Source organism: Cucurbita pepo, chromosome LG16 (genome assembly GCF_002806865.2).
Source record: "Cucurbita pepo subsp. pepo cultivar mu-cu-16 chromosome LG16, ASM280686v2, whole genome shotgun sequence".
Taxonomy (NCBI): domain Eukaryota; kingdom Viridiplantae; phylum Streptophyta; class Magnoliopsida; order Cucurbitales; family Cucurbitaceae; genus Cucurbita; species Cucurbita pepo.
In genome coordinates, this window is record NC_036653.1 from 1,073,736 (window position 1) to 1,091,314 (window position 17,579).

General features: G+C 34.3%; 1 protein-coding gene and 1 pseudogene across 1 annotated transcript; both read right to left on the minus strand.

The window, feature by feature from the left end:
• Positions 1–466: 466 nt before the first annotated feature.
• Positions 467–1,753, minus strand: LOC111777721 (annotated as a pseudogene).
• Positions 1,754–8,830: 7,077 nt separating this feature from the next.
• On the minus strand, positions 8,831–11,466 carry LOC111777117 (terpene synthase 10-like). The gene is made up of 7 exons (XM_023656570.1): positions 11,227–11,466; positions 10,853–11,123; positions 10,374–10,749; positions 9,924–10,142; positions 9,705–9,843; positions 9,382–9,624; positions 8,831–9,198 (listed from the first exon to the last, which is right to left on the minus strand). Exons 1-7 carry the CDS (start codon positions 11,434–11,436, stop codon positions 8,893–8,895), a joined length of 1,764 nt encoding a protein of 587 aa, XP_023512338.1. The 5' UTR covers positions 11,437–11,466; the 3' UTR covers positions 8,831–8,892.
• Between the last annotated feature and the right edge of the window lie 6,113 nt (positions 11,467–17,579).

Here is a 17,579-nt window from a genome sequence, read left to right on the forward strand (position 1 = left end):
GAAAAGTTTCTAACCTCCCTTGTTAAATAGTAGTTTCATAGGTGACTTTTCATTCTTGTACTGAAAATTATGTTAAGACGTTGTTTTTGACAATATTATTATTTTTATTGCTTATTTTAAATTAAATGTATAAATTTATGGCTTCGTTTAAAATATATCATTACGTTTTCCGCATATGTTATTAAAGGCGTGCATGTAATGATGAATCTGATCTAAGTATAAAATTGGGGTGTTACAAGCTACATTCTATACCTTAATGAATCAAGTTTTTCATAAATACCTAGATCAGTTTGTCGTAGTGTATCTCGACGATATCGTTGTATGTAATGCCATGATGGAGGAACACAAAATACACTTACACCTAGTATTTTAAAAGCTAAGGCAGAACCAGTTGTACATTATAAAAAAGAAATAGTGTTTTTGTACAAAACTGTATCAACTTCCTTCGATACATAATCAAATGTGGTTACCTGGAAATGGGCTGAATAAGTAGAGACATTACACTATCGTTTATTTCTTGGCACCCTGTGCCATGAACATCTCCATATTGATACATGCATTAAGCCATTCTAGCAAGATTTTTAGCTATCTCGATGAACACATGAGGAAATATTGAATTCTCGACCTCAACCGTATTTAACTTTCCATGTCTCATCAATCAAACTCTTTATATGTTCACGAGCATTGTTCTCCGAAGCTCATGTATCATTCATATAGCATTGTATTGATTTTTGAACATCGCCTCTCTCTAATTCAACCTAAATAAAATGTTCATGAATAAATAAATGTTCCAAAATGTTGAATGGACTAATCTATATGGAATTTCATTGACTCAAAGATGCTTATCTACCCGTATACATAGGTTTTAATTACTTCAATAAAAAAAATTGCTTTTAACAATGATAACATGATTTATTGTCCACTTACCGTTGATGTTCCTAAATCGTCAGCAAGTCGAAAAATTGTAGTAGACCAACGAATTATATCAAGTTCTTTCAAGCTCTCCACGTTTTTTAGCTTTGGAGATGCCATGAAAACATATGCATGAACTAAGACAACCGGTCCTCCTATTGAAGTCCATGCATTGTCTAGATACTCCTCTAATGTTGGTTTATAACCAATGTGATACCACTTAGCCTCCAACAGAAAAGATTTGCACAAATCTACCCACGGTAAAATTAAATTTGTCTTAAAGTAAATTACATAATAATTTGCACAAGTTAAAAAAAGTCATCATAGTCAAATTCTTACCGTTTTCTTAAGGTACTGGATCACATTAGTTCTTTTGTCTCTTAATTGATCAAAAACCATCTCATATTTATAGAATTGTAGAGACCAAGGAAACATATATAGTAAGGTAGCTGGTCCACGGCATAACATTCCACCTAAAATTATAATTTAGAAGAGGGTTAAATATTTATACATTTTTCAATTTAAATTATAAGGTTCTCACAACCCTTTTGAGGTTCAAAAGACATTTATATTTTAATAATATTTTATTTAATGGTTTAAATTTTAAGAAATAATTTTTTTATTAATGTTTATGAATTAAATGGTTTACTTTCATTAAATCATTTGGTAAACGAAAAATATATTTATCGATTGCTAACCTATCTACAGCTTCAGTAAAGAGCTCGAGTTCATCTAATGTGCCATATGTATCATAAATGTCATTTATTGTCTTTATTATTGCAGCAACTTTTGTGGTCATTTTCCTAAAATATGAGAGCTCAGGTTCAAATCCAACACCCATCTTGCAAAACTCTTCCCTAAATCTAGTTCTTCTCCACTCCTAATTTGTATTAGTTAGCAAAAGTATTAATGTAATTTACAACCATCTATATAAAATATCTTTTTTCTTATTAAAAATAAAAATTATAAACTTTTAAGTAAATGGGCTATGAGAAAAACTCGCCACAAACCATTATTTTTAATACTCTAAATATGTTTATAATATTCATAAGTTCGTGCATATTTAAAATCTTTTTGGTGGATAGATTGAACTCGATTGAAATCTAATTTAGCAATTTCGAGAAGAATAGGGTTCATATCCACTTTTCTCTCGTAGATATCCATGAATCATCTTGTATCCAATCTTGATAGTTGCCAATGTAAGGGAAGCTCCAACGCATGTCTAATAATGGATGATTCATATTCATCCTTGCACGACCTCATGTACTTTTTCAAATAGTTTATTGTAAAATGTTTTGTTGTCCCTAGAATGTTCTCACCTTCTATACGTAAGAACCAACCTTTATACAATGATAACATTCCATTTAAATTTTGATAGAGTCTTGTGCTAAAGTTCTTCGTCTCATCCTTGAAGTTATGAAAAATCTGTCATTATAATATAAAAAAATTGTTATATTAATAAATATGCATGGTCTTAACGAACATAACGAACATGACATGAGTATTAAACTTTCCTAATGACATTTTTACATATTCATTTTCACTCTGGTGGGTGTCTGTATAATAATAATACTTAATTTTTTTTTAGAGAATTAATGTTGATATCTTTACTCTGATTAAAAAAAATTAAGTGAAGAAGAAAGTGAATACCTTGTGAGACATTGAATCCATGTTGTCTTAGAAGCCTAAATTCAATTGAGGTTGCATACAAATTATTCTTTTTCCAATCATCACATTCATACCTCTTCTCATATGTTCATTTCAACACATCCTTAATCTCATTCTCAAAATGATATGAGATTCCAAGTCGTTGTAAAGTATCAATAAGCTCAAGTCGCTTTAGAGGATCGTCTTTTATTTGGTACAAAAGAACACCAACCTCTACATTTAGCTCATTGAAGCGTTCTACATATATTTCTCCCTGAACATAACATACATATCCACAAGTACTTGCTAACTCTTTTTAACATTAAATATAAATAAATAAATGTAAATAAATAAAGAAAACAACCAATTTAAAAATTTCATCGTTCATGCTTTAAATTCACTGTTGAATGATTGAATGTACTCATGTTTCTAAATAGGAGGCTTGTAATTTCCAGACCATCGTATAATAGTTTGATTTGATACTCTTATTTCCCTAATTACTTTAGCTAGAACAAATAATGGAAGATTTTTTTTCAAAATAAACTCGTTTGATGGAAGGTTCATCATAAAATGAGTGAGAAACTTGTAAAGAGCCATTGAGAGAGTGGAAGGAAGAATTTGTTGGTTTAATGACTAATTGGCAAGGGAGGTAACTAATATATATAGATGATTTAAATCCGACTTTATTCTCCAATATTAGTTTTTAATATAACAATTGTCAAATGAGACATCGAACCTCTTAATTTTAGAATAAGGAGTACGTGTCAATTATCACTGACCTAATTCACATTTAATTATCTAATTAATTTGTTATTACAATTAGATAACTTCCTCGTTAATTTATATTATTTTACTATCAATTTACTTATCAAATGAATTTGTTGTTGGAATCGTCATTTTCGGTTTATTTGAGGAGTGTTTCAAAATTTTAAATTTGGCCAATTTTGTAAAATGTTTGAAAAATTGGGTGCCGTCATTTCAAGCCAACCCATTGCTTGTCCACCATACCTAGCTTATTCTCTCCTCCTTCAATAGAAAATATGCTTCTACAAGAGTGACGGTTAATTTATCAAGTTAAAACATTTTAGAACAAGTTCATGAACTTACATGTTTATAACAAAATCGTTAAAACAATTACATCGAAAAAACACACCACGTGAAACTTAAAAAATAAAGAGAAATTGAAACAATACACTTATCTAACTTAAGGGCTACAAATCATATGAATGCTTCTACCCTAACTATAGTCCCATGGTCAACTCCATGACATTGTTATCCATAGAGAGGTGTCTTTTCTTTACCAAAAAAAGTAGGAATAGCACCTGGCTTGAGTATTTTAAGAAATACTCGGTAAGTGACTCAACTATTGGGGTTAGGAAATCCAATTACATGCATACGTGTTTGGGACCTATCGTTAAACATCATTTCATGGCCTTGGTCTCAAGTTCCCGTCAAGGCAATATTGGGTGTGCAATACTTCTCTATACACGAACCACACACATGCACATGGACCCAAAGGCGAGTTTGCATATGTACCCCCTCGACCTGGCCTTCAGCTAGCATACACTCACGATGTTGGTATACAATGGAGGGAAGGGAGCGTGCATAGTATCTGGTGTACTTAATACTATATCATATCATTATAGTGTACGTATCCGTACTAATTATAATGGAAAATTTTCTTAATGCACGTGAACATATAATTAGCATGAGGTCTCTTGTAAGGATCGGGTTGACTCATTGACTCAAAAAAGACGGATAAATTTTTCGTTGAATAAAACAAAGAAATTTAAAACATAATATAAATTATATTTACATTATAAAAGAATAGTGTTCATACATAAGTAATTAAAATACAACGCAATACTTAAAACACAAAATAAGGAACCGACACAAAAAAAAAATTTAAAACAAAAGGGTTGAAAACGACAGGTTAGGCTTGTCTATGGCACCTACTCCAAAGTCCGCTCCTGATCTCGACTAGCACCTTATTACCTGAAAAACATGGGAAAAAAAAAAGGAATGAGTACAAAGACTCATTAAGTAGCCTAATTGTAGGCTCTTAGTTGTGTCCTTGATATGCTACAGTACCACATTCTTTCCTTACCTGTGTCTTGTTCTTGTGATAAGTAATTAGGCCACATAGTTCTGTACTTTCCTTGTGGGTTCTTATCATGATCTTGAAGACTTTGGTCCTTCGATCTTGCAACCTTTGTTCTAATCTAAGGAATATGGTTCTTAGTTCTTGGTTCTTATCCTTAGAACTTGGATCTTGATACATATTCTAGTCTTAGATCGTTGTCTTGTTCTTGGTACTTTCTAGGTTTTTGTCCCTAGGATTTACCATATTAGTCATGAACCTGACAACCTATGTCCAAGGCTTCATGCGTTCCAAGCGACGTAGTCTGAACTCGCATCTAGGGTATTCCCTGTAATACAGTCTGAAAAACTATGCCCAAGACTTCATGAACTCCAAGTGGCATAGTCTGAAAAACCTCATCTAAGGCTTCTTACGTTCCAAGCGATGTAGTCTAATCCTGCATCCAGGGCTTGTTCTATGATACAACTTGAATACCTATGCCCAAGGCTTCATACATTCCTAGCAGCATAGTTTGAATACCTACGCTCAAGGCTTCGTACATTCCAAACAACATAGTCTAAGTCATGAACATGATGTACCATGGGAGGTCTTAGGAGGTTCTTGATTCTTGGCTAAGNATTGCTTGTCCACCATACCTAGCTTATTCTCTCCTCCTTCAATAGAAAATATGCTTCTACAAGAGTGACGGTTAATTTATCAAGTTAAAACATTTTAGAACAAGTTCATGAACTTACATGTTTATAACAAAATCGTTAAAACAATTACATCGAAAAAACACACCACGTGAAACTTAAAAAATAAAGAGAAATTGAAACAATACACTTATCTAACTTAAGGGCTACAAATCATATGAATGCTTCTACCCTAACTATAGTCCCATGGTCAACTCCATGACATTGTTATCCATAGAGAGGTGTCTTTTCTTTACCAAAAAAAGTAGGAATAGCACCTGGCTTGAGTATTTTAAGAAATACTCGGTAAGTGACTCAACTATTGGGGTTAGGAAATCCAATTACATGCATACGTGTTTGGGACCTATCGTTAAACATCATTTCATGGCCTTGGTCTCAAGTTCCCGTCAAGGCAATATTGGGTGTGCAATACTTCTCTATACACGAACCACACACATGCACATGGACCCAAAGGCGAGTTTGCATATGTACCCCCTCGACCTGGCCTTCAGCTAGCATACACTCACGATGTTGGTATACAATGGAGGGAAGGGAGCGTGCATAGTATCTGGTGTACTTAATACTATATCATATCATTATAGTGTACGTATCCGTACTAATTATAATGGAAAATTTTCTTAATGCACGTGAACATATAATTAGCATGAGGTCTCTTGTAAGGATCGGGTTGACTCATTGACTCAAAAAAGACGGATAAATTTTTCGTTGAATAAAACAAAGAAATTTAAAACATAATATAAATTATATTTACATTATAAAAGAATAGTGTTCATACATAAGTAATTAAAATACAACGCAATACTTAAAACACAAAATAAGGAACCGACACAAAAAAAAAATTTAAAACAAAAGGGTTGAAAACGACAGGTTAGGCTTGTCTATGGCACCTACTNAAATTCGTTAATCAATTCGACGTAGGTTTTATTTATCTAACAATCTTCTCCTAAAACCTAAAACCACAGTTTGCCGTGCACCGAACTTGCGTGAGCAACCGTCGTCGANATTGTAGGCTCTTAGTTGTGTCCTTGATATGCTACAGTACCACATTCTTTCCTTACCTGTGTCTTGTTCTTGTGATAAGTAATTAGGCCACATAGTTCTGTACTTTCCTTGTGGGTTCTTATCATGATCTTGAAGACTTTGGTCCTTCGATCTTGCAACCTTTGTTCTAATCTAAGGAATATGGTTCTTAGTTCTTGGTTCTTATCCTTAGAACTTGGATCTTGATACATATTCTAGTCTTAGATCGTTGTCTTGTTCTTGGTACTTTCTAGGTTTTTGTCCCTAGGATTTACCATATTAGTCATGAACCTGACAACCTATGTCCAAGGCTTCATGCGTTCCAAGCGACGTAGTCTNGTGTCGAGGGGACCCATCGCCGGTGCTCTTGCTGCTCGCCTCTTTCACCGATTGGATTTGGGGAGCTCTTCCTCAGGATTAGGGACGTCAGGTAGGACTGGTGCAGTAGTCACCATGAAAAGGGCCGACTTCATCCTTCTTTTGATCTGCCTCTTTCACGTGCATGCGCCGGCGAGATTTCTACGATTTCTTACCACCTTTGCGGCTGGAGAGCCCATTGCTCTCGCCGGTGTCACAATGTTTCAATTGAAATCGCGACTTGCTCGAGGTGATCGGGGACGACCTGCAACAAGCCCTGTGATCCGCATTGAAAAACGGCGATCGTTGTCTCCCTGATCACTCGCTCAAAGACAACTCGATGCCCATCATCACGACGTCGGCCACGGCCTCTTCGTGGTGGTGATGGAGATGCCGGCACTTGGCGACGTGGGGGAGTGAGCGAGCCTGCTCGAGATGGACCCCACGATGTGTTTATTTTTGCGCTTTGCATTTTCTTCTACTCGAACCTGAGACCTGTGTGTTGTTAGGTCAACACTCTAACACTTGAGCTATTCAAGTTGATTGTTGATAGGTTGGCTCCTCCGCAATGATATACACCGATGGCTTCAACCAGGCTCTAATACCACTTGTTGGATTTCGAAAATCGGCCAGAAAAATCCTTTCTTTTCGGTGAGAGGAAATTGTCGACAAGAGGTTGTTAGAAGAAAAATAAAATGCATAAAATAACAGAGAGAAGGACTGAAAGTTTGACTGCACTTAAAATCAGGTTGTGAAATCTGAATAGATTTCCCATTTAAATATAACCTATCCTCAAAATGGGGTTGTCATTTAAATATAACCTATCCTAAAAATGGCTGGAGAGTGGCAACTGAATCTGTGCCACTTCCTACAAAATTGCCGTCTAAAAATTCGTTAATCCATTCGACATGTTTGTCAAAGGGTAATTAATGTAAATGTAATGGTGTGAATCTAAATAAGGAAAACCTCAGGTTTTATCTAACAAATTACTCCCCATGTTAGATCACAAAGGTCACGCTATTGGTGCAACATGAACATGGCAACTTGCAAATCTTAGTGTACCCATAACATGGTGTAGGATATCTCATCTAGGTGAGAGAAACATGAGGCCAAACATGACATCCTGCTAGTGAAACATGGTGCAGGACATCCCACCTAGAATAGGAAAACATGGGCCTATGAAAGTACCTTGTGGTGGGCGGTCATGGGTCATAATTGGACATGATTACAATATTACCTAGCATTCTTTAGTTTATGTGTCTAAGGACCCTGGTCCCTTATCCTTGAGTGGTACCTAGCATTTTTCTTACCTTAGTCATCGTAGAACTTGTGTTATATTGTTCTTGGTTCTTAATGTGGTAAGTTTCTAAGATTCTTAATTCTTTGAGGCATAAGTTAGTAACATGCACTCATAAACATATGAACCCATCATAATAACATGCACGATTTATTCTAGAAAGTCATCGAGTCATAATGAATTCATTAGAGGGTTCTAGAAGAGTCTTGAGCCTTAAGGTGTTTCTTTGAGGTTTTTCTTAGGTCCTAACTTGGTTTAGGTTCCAAACTTACTCTAATCAACTTGAAGTTGTAAAAATATCTTCATATCCTTAAGAATAGACCTTTTAGAAAGTAGTAGGTCATTTGGAGCATGTATAGACCTTGAAATATCATAAGTAGTTCTAGGGGCATTTTGATCATTTTACTCATAAATCTTGGTTTTGTTATTTAACGTGTTTCAAACGCTTTCAAACTTCACATCATCATCAAACATCATAAAAAAAGAAAGATTTACTATAGAGTTTCATAGCATTCGGAGGTTCTCTAGGTCATAAACCCAAGGTAAATTACCTTAGGGTTTTTATGGTTATTTTACACTGTTTCTTGGTTTACCTACTCAACCTTTTCCAATGACCACCAAATTTCATATATAACATAATATAATATGCTCAATAGCAGAGTTCACATAGTTAGTTATTTTAACATTACTTAAATCCCAAGCAACATGATTGGTTTTAGGGTTTTTAACTCTAGGTTCTTAGTGCTTTTCTTTCCTAATTCCTATTTCATACTTAGTTTAAGGTTCATAAAAAAATTCGTAATATACTATGTGGTTACAGTTCTGTTTGAAATGAGTTCATAAAGAAATCCAACTTCCTTCCACACTTAATAAATGTGTTGCATGGAAATGGGTTGAATAAATAGAGACATTACACCATCGTTTATTTCTTGGCACCCTGTGCCATGTCCATCTCCATGTTGATACATGCAATGACCCATTCTAGCAAGATTTTTAGCTATTTCAATGAACACATGAGGAAATATTGAATTCTTGACCTCCATCGTATTTAACTTTTTCCATGTCTCACTAATCAAACTCTTTATATGTTCACGAGCATTGTTCTCTGAAGCTCCTGTATCATTCATATAGCATTGTATTGATTTTGGAACATCGCCTTTCTCTAATTCAACCTGAATAAAATGTCCATCCAGAAATCATGTTAGTAAATAAATGTACCAAAATGTTAAATGGAATAATCTATATGGAATTTCATTAACTCGAAGATGCTTATCTACTCGTATACATAGGTTTTAATTACTTTAATAAAAAAAAATTGCTTTTAATAACGATAATATGATTTATTGTTCCCATACCGTTGATGTTCCAAGATCATCAGCAAGTCGCAAAATTATGGAAGAACATCGAACTATATCAATATTTTCTTCCAAGCTCTCCATGTCTTGGAGCATTGGAGATGTCAAAACATATGCATGAACTAATGCAAGTGGTCCTCCTACTGAAATCCATGCGTTGTCTAGATACTCTTCTAATGTTGGTTTATAACCGGTGTGATACCACTTAGCCTCCAACATATAAGATTTGCACAAATCTACCCACTGTAAAATTAAATTTGTTATAAAGTAAATTACATAATAATTTGTAAAGTTAAAAAAATTCATCATAATCAAATTCTTACCATTTTCTTAAGGTATTGGGTCACATTAGTTCTTTTGTCTCTTAGTGCATCAAAAGCCATCTCATTGATAGAATTGTGGAGACCAAGAAAACATATTTTCATATAGTAAGGTAGTTGGTCGAGTACATCAACATTCCACCTAAAATTATAATTTAGAAGAGGGTTATTATTTTCATTAAATCATTTAGTAAGCGAAAAATATATTTATCGATCACTAACCTCTCTACAGCTTCGGTAAAGAGCTCGAGTTCATCTAATGTGCCATATACATCATAAATGTCATCTATTGTCGTTATTATTGCAACAACTTTTGTGAACATTCTTCTAAAATATGAGAGTTGAGGTTCAAATCCAACACCCACCGACCAAAGAAAATTTTGCATCAATCTATCTCTTGCAAAGCTTAATTTTTCGCTAAATCTAGTGCTCCTCCACCACCTAATTAGCATATACAAGAACGTATGTTAAGTGAGCAGAAGTATTAAATTTACAACCATCTATCTATATAAAATATCTTTTTTCTCATTAAAAAGAAAAAAAGTATCCTATTTTTTAAAGAAAAAGAAAACTTTCAACTAAATGGGTGACTTGAAACAAAGTTTCCAGAAAAACTCACCCCAAACAATTATTTTTAATGCTCTAAATATATTTATAATATCCATATCATACCTTGATGCATATTTCAGATCTTCTTGGTAGAGACATTGAACTCGATTGAAATCTAATTTAGCAATTTCGAGAAGAATAGGGTTCATATCCACTTTTCTCTCGTAGATATCAATGAACCATCTTGTGTCCAATCTTGACATTCGCCAATGTAAGGGAAGCTCCAACGCATGTCTAATAATGGATGCTTTATATTCATCCTTGCACGATCTCATATATTTTTCCAAATAGTTGATTGTAAAATGTTTTGCTTCCTCTAAAATGTTCTCACCTTCTATACATAAGAACGAAGCTTCATACAATGATAACATTCCATTTAAATCTTGATAGAGTCTTGTGCTAAAATTCTTCGTTTCATCCTTGAAGTTATGAAAAATCTCTGTCATTATAATATAAAAAATTGTTAAATTAATAAATATGCATTGTCTTAACGAACATGATAAGTATTAAAAAAAAAATTAAATGGAGAAGAAAGTTAATACCTTGCGAAACATTAAATCCATGTTGTCTTAGAAGCCTAAATTCAAGTGATATTGCATACAAATTATTCTTTTTCCAATCATCACATTCACACCTCTTCTCATATTTTCCTTTCAACACATCCTTAATCTCATTCTCAAAATGATATGAGATTCCAAGTCGTTGTAAAGTATCAATGAGCTCAAGTCGCTTTAGAGGATCGTCTTTTATTTGGTTTATAAGAACACCAACCTCTTCCTTGAGCTTATTGAAGCGTTCTACATATATTTCTCCCTGAACATAACATACATATCCACAAGTACTTGCTAACTCTTTTTAACATTAAATGTAAATAAACAAAGAATAGAACCAATTTAAAGATTTCTATCATTCATACCTTAAATTCACTGTTTAATGATTGAATGTACTCATGTTTCCAGATAGGAGGCTTGTAATTTCCAGAGCGTCGTATAATGGTTTGATTTGATATTCTTGCATCACTAATTACTTTAGCAGTAGGACAGATAAATGAAGAGTTTTGATCAAAATAAACTCGTTTGATGGAAGGGGTCATGACAAAAGGAGTGAGAAACTTGTAAAGAGCCATTGAGAGACTCTTGAAGGAAGAATTTGTTGGTTTAATGACTAATTCCTAAGAGAGGTAACTAATATATATAGATGATCTAAATCCGGCTTTATTCTCAAATATTAGTTTTTTTTTTTTTAATATAACAATTGTTAAATGGGATATCCAACCTTTAGATTAAGAGTACATGTCAATTATCACTTAGTTAATTCACATTTAATTTATCTAATTAATTTGTTATTACAATTAAATAAATTCTATGTTAATTTATATTATTTTATTATAAATTTACTTATTAAATGAATTTGTTGTTGGAATAGTCATTTTGCGTTTATTTGAGGAGTGTTTCAAATTTTTAAATTTTGCCACTTTTGTAAAAGGTTTGAAAAATTGGCTGCCGACCAAATACATCACATTTCAAGCCAACCCATTTCTTGTCCACCATACATAGGTTATCCTCTCTTCCTCCAAAAATGTGCTTCTAGAAGAGTGAGTGTTATTTTATCGAGTTAAATCATTTCAAAACGATTTCATAGACTTATATGTTTATAACAAAGTCGTTAAAATAATTATAAAGGAAAAACAAGCCATGTTAAACTTAGATAATAAAGAGATATTGAAACAACACCCTAGTCTAACTTACGGGCTACTAATAACATGAATGCTTCTACCCTAACTTTAGTCCCATGGTCATCCTCGCGACATAATTGTCATCCATCTAGACGTGTCTTGCTTTTACCTGGAAAAAGTAAGAGTAGCACGTGGCTTGAGTATTTTAAGAAATAATTGGTAAGTGACCCCACTATTGGAGTAAGGAAATACAATTACATGCATTCGTGTTGGAGACCTATCATGAAATATCAGTTCAGCACTCATCTTTTTATAAGACTTGTGGGTAATCAAGTTTAGAAGTGAACAAGTTTGATGGGAAATAATTTACCATTGATCTCGAATTTGGAAGAAATGTGAGAATAGGAGAACCAAACACTAAATGCTTATTACTTGCGATATGAGCTCGACTCAACTCAATCCTTAATCCATATGAATGCCCCAACTTCAGACTTCATAGGGAAAGCCTAAACCAACGTTGAAACCTCTAGAATCGTCGTGATTTTAAAAAAGAGTTTTTTGGATTATCCGTCGGAAATATCATCTCCGATCAGCGAGCTTCTAACTTCCAATTTGAATTCTAGTCGTTGGATGTGGTGAGCTGTATGTTCTCTATAACATATTTAATTTTGGTGAAGATTCAACAGTCGGATTTGAAGTTTCGAGGGATTTTCTTATGAGTTTCTACGATCGCATATTTGATTTTCTAATCCATGACATTTTCGTAATTATCTTGACCTATATGGATATACGAGTAATTTGCGATTTTCTGAATATTTTATTATTATTTTTCTCAAAAAAATCCAATTTTTGTAAGACATTTTGTTTGTCATTTTTTACTCCTTCAACCTCTTGAAATTCTTTTTAGATAAGAATTTAAAAATTCCGAAAATTCCTTAAAAATGGAAAATATGACATTTTTGTCATTTTCTTTAATTTCACATTTCCAATCTTTCTTTCAAAGTCCTTTTTTTAACTCCTTAAAATTACTTTGTAGAAATGACTTGGGTCCTTACTTAGATCTCTTCATTCCTTTCTTTAGATCTTTTGGATCTCAAATGAGCTGCATAATCTTATCTTATTTGATGTAATAGTAGTTATTCGAAAAAAAATATTGAAAAGTTCAATTCCTCCGAGCCACATAATCTTATCTTATTTGATGTAACAGTAGTTATTCAAAAAGATGAAAAAAATATTGAAAAGTTCAATTCTTGCTAGACACATACAAACTCATAATGTAACTAAAGTTAACGGAATCAAATGATCAAACCAATTTAAGAGAATAGCACACAATCAAAGTAAATCATACCCATGTGTGCGGCCCAACACATAATCACGATCGAGAGGTTATTTGTGTTTAGCTAGCCCAACCCAAAGTCCACGTTTCTCTCTCACGTGCAATGCACATGTCATCCTCTCCAGCCATGCCTTATCCTTGGCTCATTCATGTACGCATGGCTCGGTGGCAATGTCATTTGCATTTAATGGCTAAAAAATTGCGTATCTGGCTCGGTATTAGCATTTTGGAACCGATCCCTACATTTCCTACCTTCCATAGCTGATTTTCACCTCATACAAGACACTTATGGTCAGTTCCATCCCCATTTGCTCAATTTAAGTTATTTTACGCTTGAAATTGGGAGTGGATATTTTTAAGTAAGTTGTATGCGGGATTATACGATCTTTTGGTAATGTAGGTTGATGTAAGCAATAAGGAGCATTCCAAACAAGCCTAAGGATTATTGAGTAATTTCAGCCAAGGGCAACAAAGTAAGTGGCTCCATTGTTGATTTTGTTGGAAGAATTGTTTTATATATGATGACACGTACCCAGTGGCCTCTGCACATGTCATATTGTGATATGTTTTGATTTGTGATGTTATGTTATATTATGTGCTTATGAAGAGTGGCAAGGTAATCGTCTACACCTCTAGACAACTGAAGCATTATGAACGAAATTACCCCACACATGATCTTGAGATTGCAGTTGTGGTATTTGCCAAGACTTGATCTCATTACCTATATGGTGAGAGAATTCAAGTTTACAGAGATCATAAGAGTCTTAAATATTTGTTGATGCAGAAAGAACTGAGTATGAGTCAGAAAAGGTTGTTAGAGTTGGTGAAATATTATGATGTTGAGATCCTTTACCACCCAGGGGAGGCTAACGTTGTAGCAGATGTCCTGAGTGAAAAGACAGTCCATACTTCTGCATTGGTCGCTAAACAGAGCAAGTTGCAGGATTAGATTCAGAGAGTTGGAATTGATATGGTGATACGAGGAGTCACTGTGTAGCTAACTTAGCTGATAGTATTACCTACCTTTTGTAGGCGTATTATTGACGCTCAGGTAGCAGACGAGCAGCTCTGCAAGGTCAGTTATTGCTTATAGGCAAAGCTAGCTAGTCAAGCGAACACCAAAAGTTATACTTCCTAGAGCATAGAGTAGAGCGCGTGTGTTAAGGATATTTAGTAATAAATTATAGTTTACCATATACATTATATTCGATATTTTATTATAAGGCAAATATCTAATATTTGCCTTATTACTATAGGTATCTTTCCATTTATTGTTATTTCCATTTATTACTATTTTCATATCCTTGTAATTTATTTGATTATAAATAAGATAACTTTCACACCATTTAGGTGTGGTGGATTAATCAAACATTCACATGGTATCAGAGCCATTTTGGTTTAGCAACCCGGATCCTTTCTTTTCAATGGCTTTTGAAATCTTCTACTGTTCTTCTCCACCACCCCTGCTGGCTTTGACGCCGCAGGAGCAGTCTTCATGGCTACCGCAGGCGGAGCCGATTAATTACTCTTCGGCTCCACCCTATTGACCTCCAAATCATCCTTCACCATACTCTGTACATACAACCTCACCTTTTCCAAACATAGTCTCTTTCATTTTCTTCTCAATTTTCCCTTTATCCTTCATCCTTCACAGAAACCCTAATCTTAGGATCTTCATCAGCATTTCTCTTCGGAAATATACAGAATCTCGATAAGCCTATCGACCTTTTGCAGAGATTTACCTTTGGAATCTAGGCGCCGCACTGGCATCTTCGCCAACCAAGTTGCCGCCGCCCTTCTCGCCAAAATTGGCTCCTTCGCCCCAATGTGGCGACTCTTCCGGCTGCCCTTCTTGCCAAAATTGGCTCCTTCGCCCAATGTGGCGACTCTTCCGGCTTCAACATTGTCTTTGTCCCTTGCTCTAGGTTTCCCCTTCTACTTCTTGGGGTTAGACATATTCTCACCAGAGCCAAGGCAGCATCGTCGCTAAGCGACAATCCCTCTTCATGGGTTAGACATATTCTCGCCGAAGCCAAGGCAGCATCGCCGCTGAGTGGCGATCCCTCTGCAATTTTCGATGGCTAAGAAAGTGTTTCTATACGCCTCCTCTGAATCAGGTTGTCGACATCTTCACGAAAAGTGTTTCTCAGCCTCTTTGAATTTTTCAGATTCAAGCTTCACGTTCGTTCAAATCCGACGTTCAGCTTGTGGTGGGGTGTTAAGGATATTTAGTAATAAATTATAGTTTACCATATACATTATATTCGATATTTTATTATAAGGCAAATATCTAATATTTGCCTTATTACTATAGGTATCTTTCCATTTATTGTTATTTTCATTTATTACTATTTCCATATCCTTGTAATTTATTTGATTATAAATAAGATAACTTTCACACCATTTAGGTGTGGTGGATTAATCAAACATTCACAGCGTGAATATCTAATAGGTTAAGGATGCAATGAGAGCCTACAAGTAAGTTGCATAATGAGTATTTTTATACTCACCCTTCACCTTTTTTTAGGGGTTCACAGATTATCGGTTAAGGTGGTGGAGCATTTGAGAGCTGCGCGGTCACAAAGGGGTCATTCTAGAGTATTAGTCCTTTGTTTTTTCTAATATTACTTCATTATCAATTTACTTATTAAAATAATTTAAAAATAGTAATGTTTTCTTTTGAAATTAGGATTCTCGTTTGTTTTTCCTTTTTGATTTATTGTCAAAAGAGTTGGAAGATTTAAAGAAGGTATGTCTAAATGAGTATAATTACATATTTTAATTTTTTATAAAAAAGTTAATTAAGGATAAGGAGCTTAATTTCTTCTTGGAGTCGTCATTTTGCGTTTATTGGAGGATTGTTTGAAATTTTTATTTTTTTTTGCCAAATTTGTCAATGGCTTACAAAATTGCCAAATTTGAAAATGGTTATACTCTCAAGCCAACCCATGGCTTGTCCTCACTCCTCTAGGAAGTACATTGTATGATTGAAGTCATCCTCTTTCTATTTATTTATCCCAGGGTAATAAATGAAGTATGAAATAAACGTTGAATTTATGAGAACACCGAATAAAGTTAGTTCCACATTAAATGTTAAGAAGGGAAATTTAGGGTCGTTACACTAGAGTTGGTCGAAGACTTGAGATACGAAGAAACATCAGTGAAGATCTTGGCTTGTGATATAAAAGCTTTACGTACTAGGAACATCACCTTTTATCAAAGTGTTGTGGAGAAATCATCATATATAAAAAGCTATGAGGGAACAAGAAGATGAATTGAACTAGAAATACCCAGAGTAATTTTGAGATTTAGACACTTTCCAAAAAAAAATTTCTTATTTAAGGAGTATAATGTAATAGCAGCTGAAAATAATTGAATCTCCCTCAAAATCGCAAGATTTTTGGTGAAACGAAGATTTTAGTGCAACTTGAACCACCCATGCTTCCTTGATAAGCACTCCACCTAAGCACTCCACCCATGCTTCCTTGATAGGAGTGTTCAGGGTTGAAGTACGAGTGTTTGGTAAACCAGTGGCGGCGAAAATTGAGTATAGAGAGTCGTTGGAGTTCAGATATGAGAAGAGAGGGAGATCGGGTTGCAGTTTTAGAAAGTTAGGTTGAGAAGACGAGTCCACGGGCTGGATATTCAAGTCGAGTGGCCCCATGCCGGTGTAGGATCCAGCAGCCCAGGAACGCGTCGTCGCAAACGACCCACGAACCAAAGAAATTACGTGCCCTTCAACCCGCGTGACCCCAAACTCAAATTCCATTCATTGACCCGAAACCTGCATGCTAACCCAAGTTTATCTATTAAGAGGATATTTTGGAGATATATTTTAATAATCAGTTAGAATATAACTGAGATATTTAGGGAGTTGTTAGTAAGATATATTTTAATAATCAGTTAGAATATAACTGAGATATTTAGGGAGTTGTTAGTAAGATATATTTTAATAATCAGTTAGAATATAACTGAGATATTTAGGGAGTTGTTAGTAAGATATATTTTAATAATCAGTTAGAATATAACTGAGATATTTAGGGAGTTGTTAGTAAGATATATTTTAATAATCAGTTAGAATATAACTGAGATATTTAGGGAGTTGTTAGTAAGATATATTTTAATAATCAGTTAGAATATAACTGAGATATTTAGGGAGTTGTTAGTAAGATATATTTTAATAATCAGTTAGAATATAACTGAGATATTTAGGGAGTTGTTAGTAAGATATATTTTAATAATCAGTTAGAATATAACT

Coding starts and splice junctions, on each gene's coding strand:
- LOC111777117 (XM_023656570.1), bottom strand. CDS start 11,436: ATGGCTCTTTACAAGTTTCTCACTCCTTTTGTCATGACCCCTTCCATC. Junction 11,124..11,226: donor CATTAAACAGTGAATTTAAG/GTATGAATGATA, acceptor TGTTATGTTCAG/GGAGAAATATATGTAGAACG. Junction 9,199..9,381: donor ATGATCTTGGAACATCAACG/GTATGGGAACAA, acceptor CATTTTATTCAG/GTTGAATTAGAGAAAGGCGA.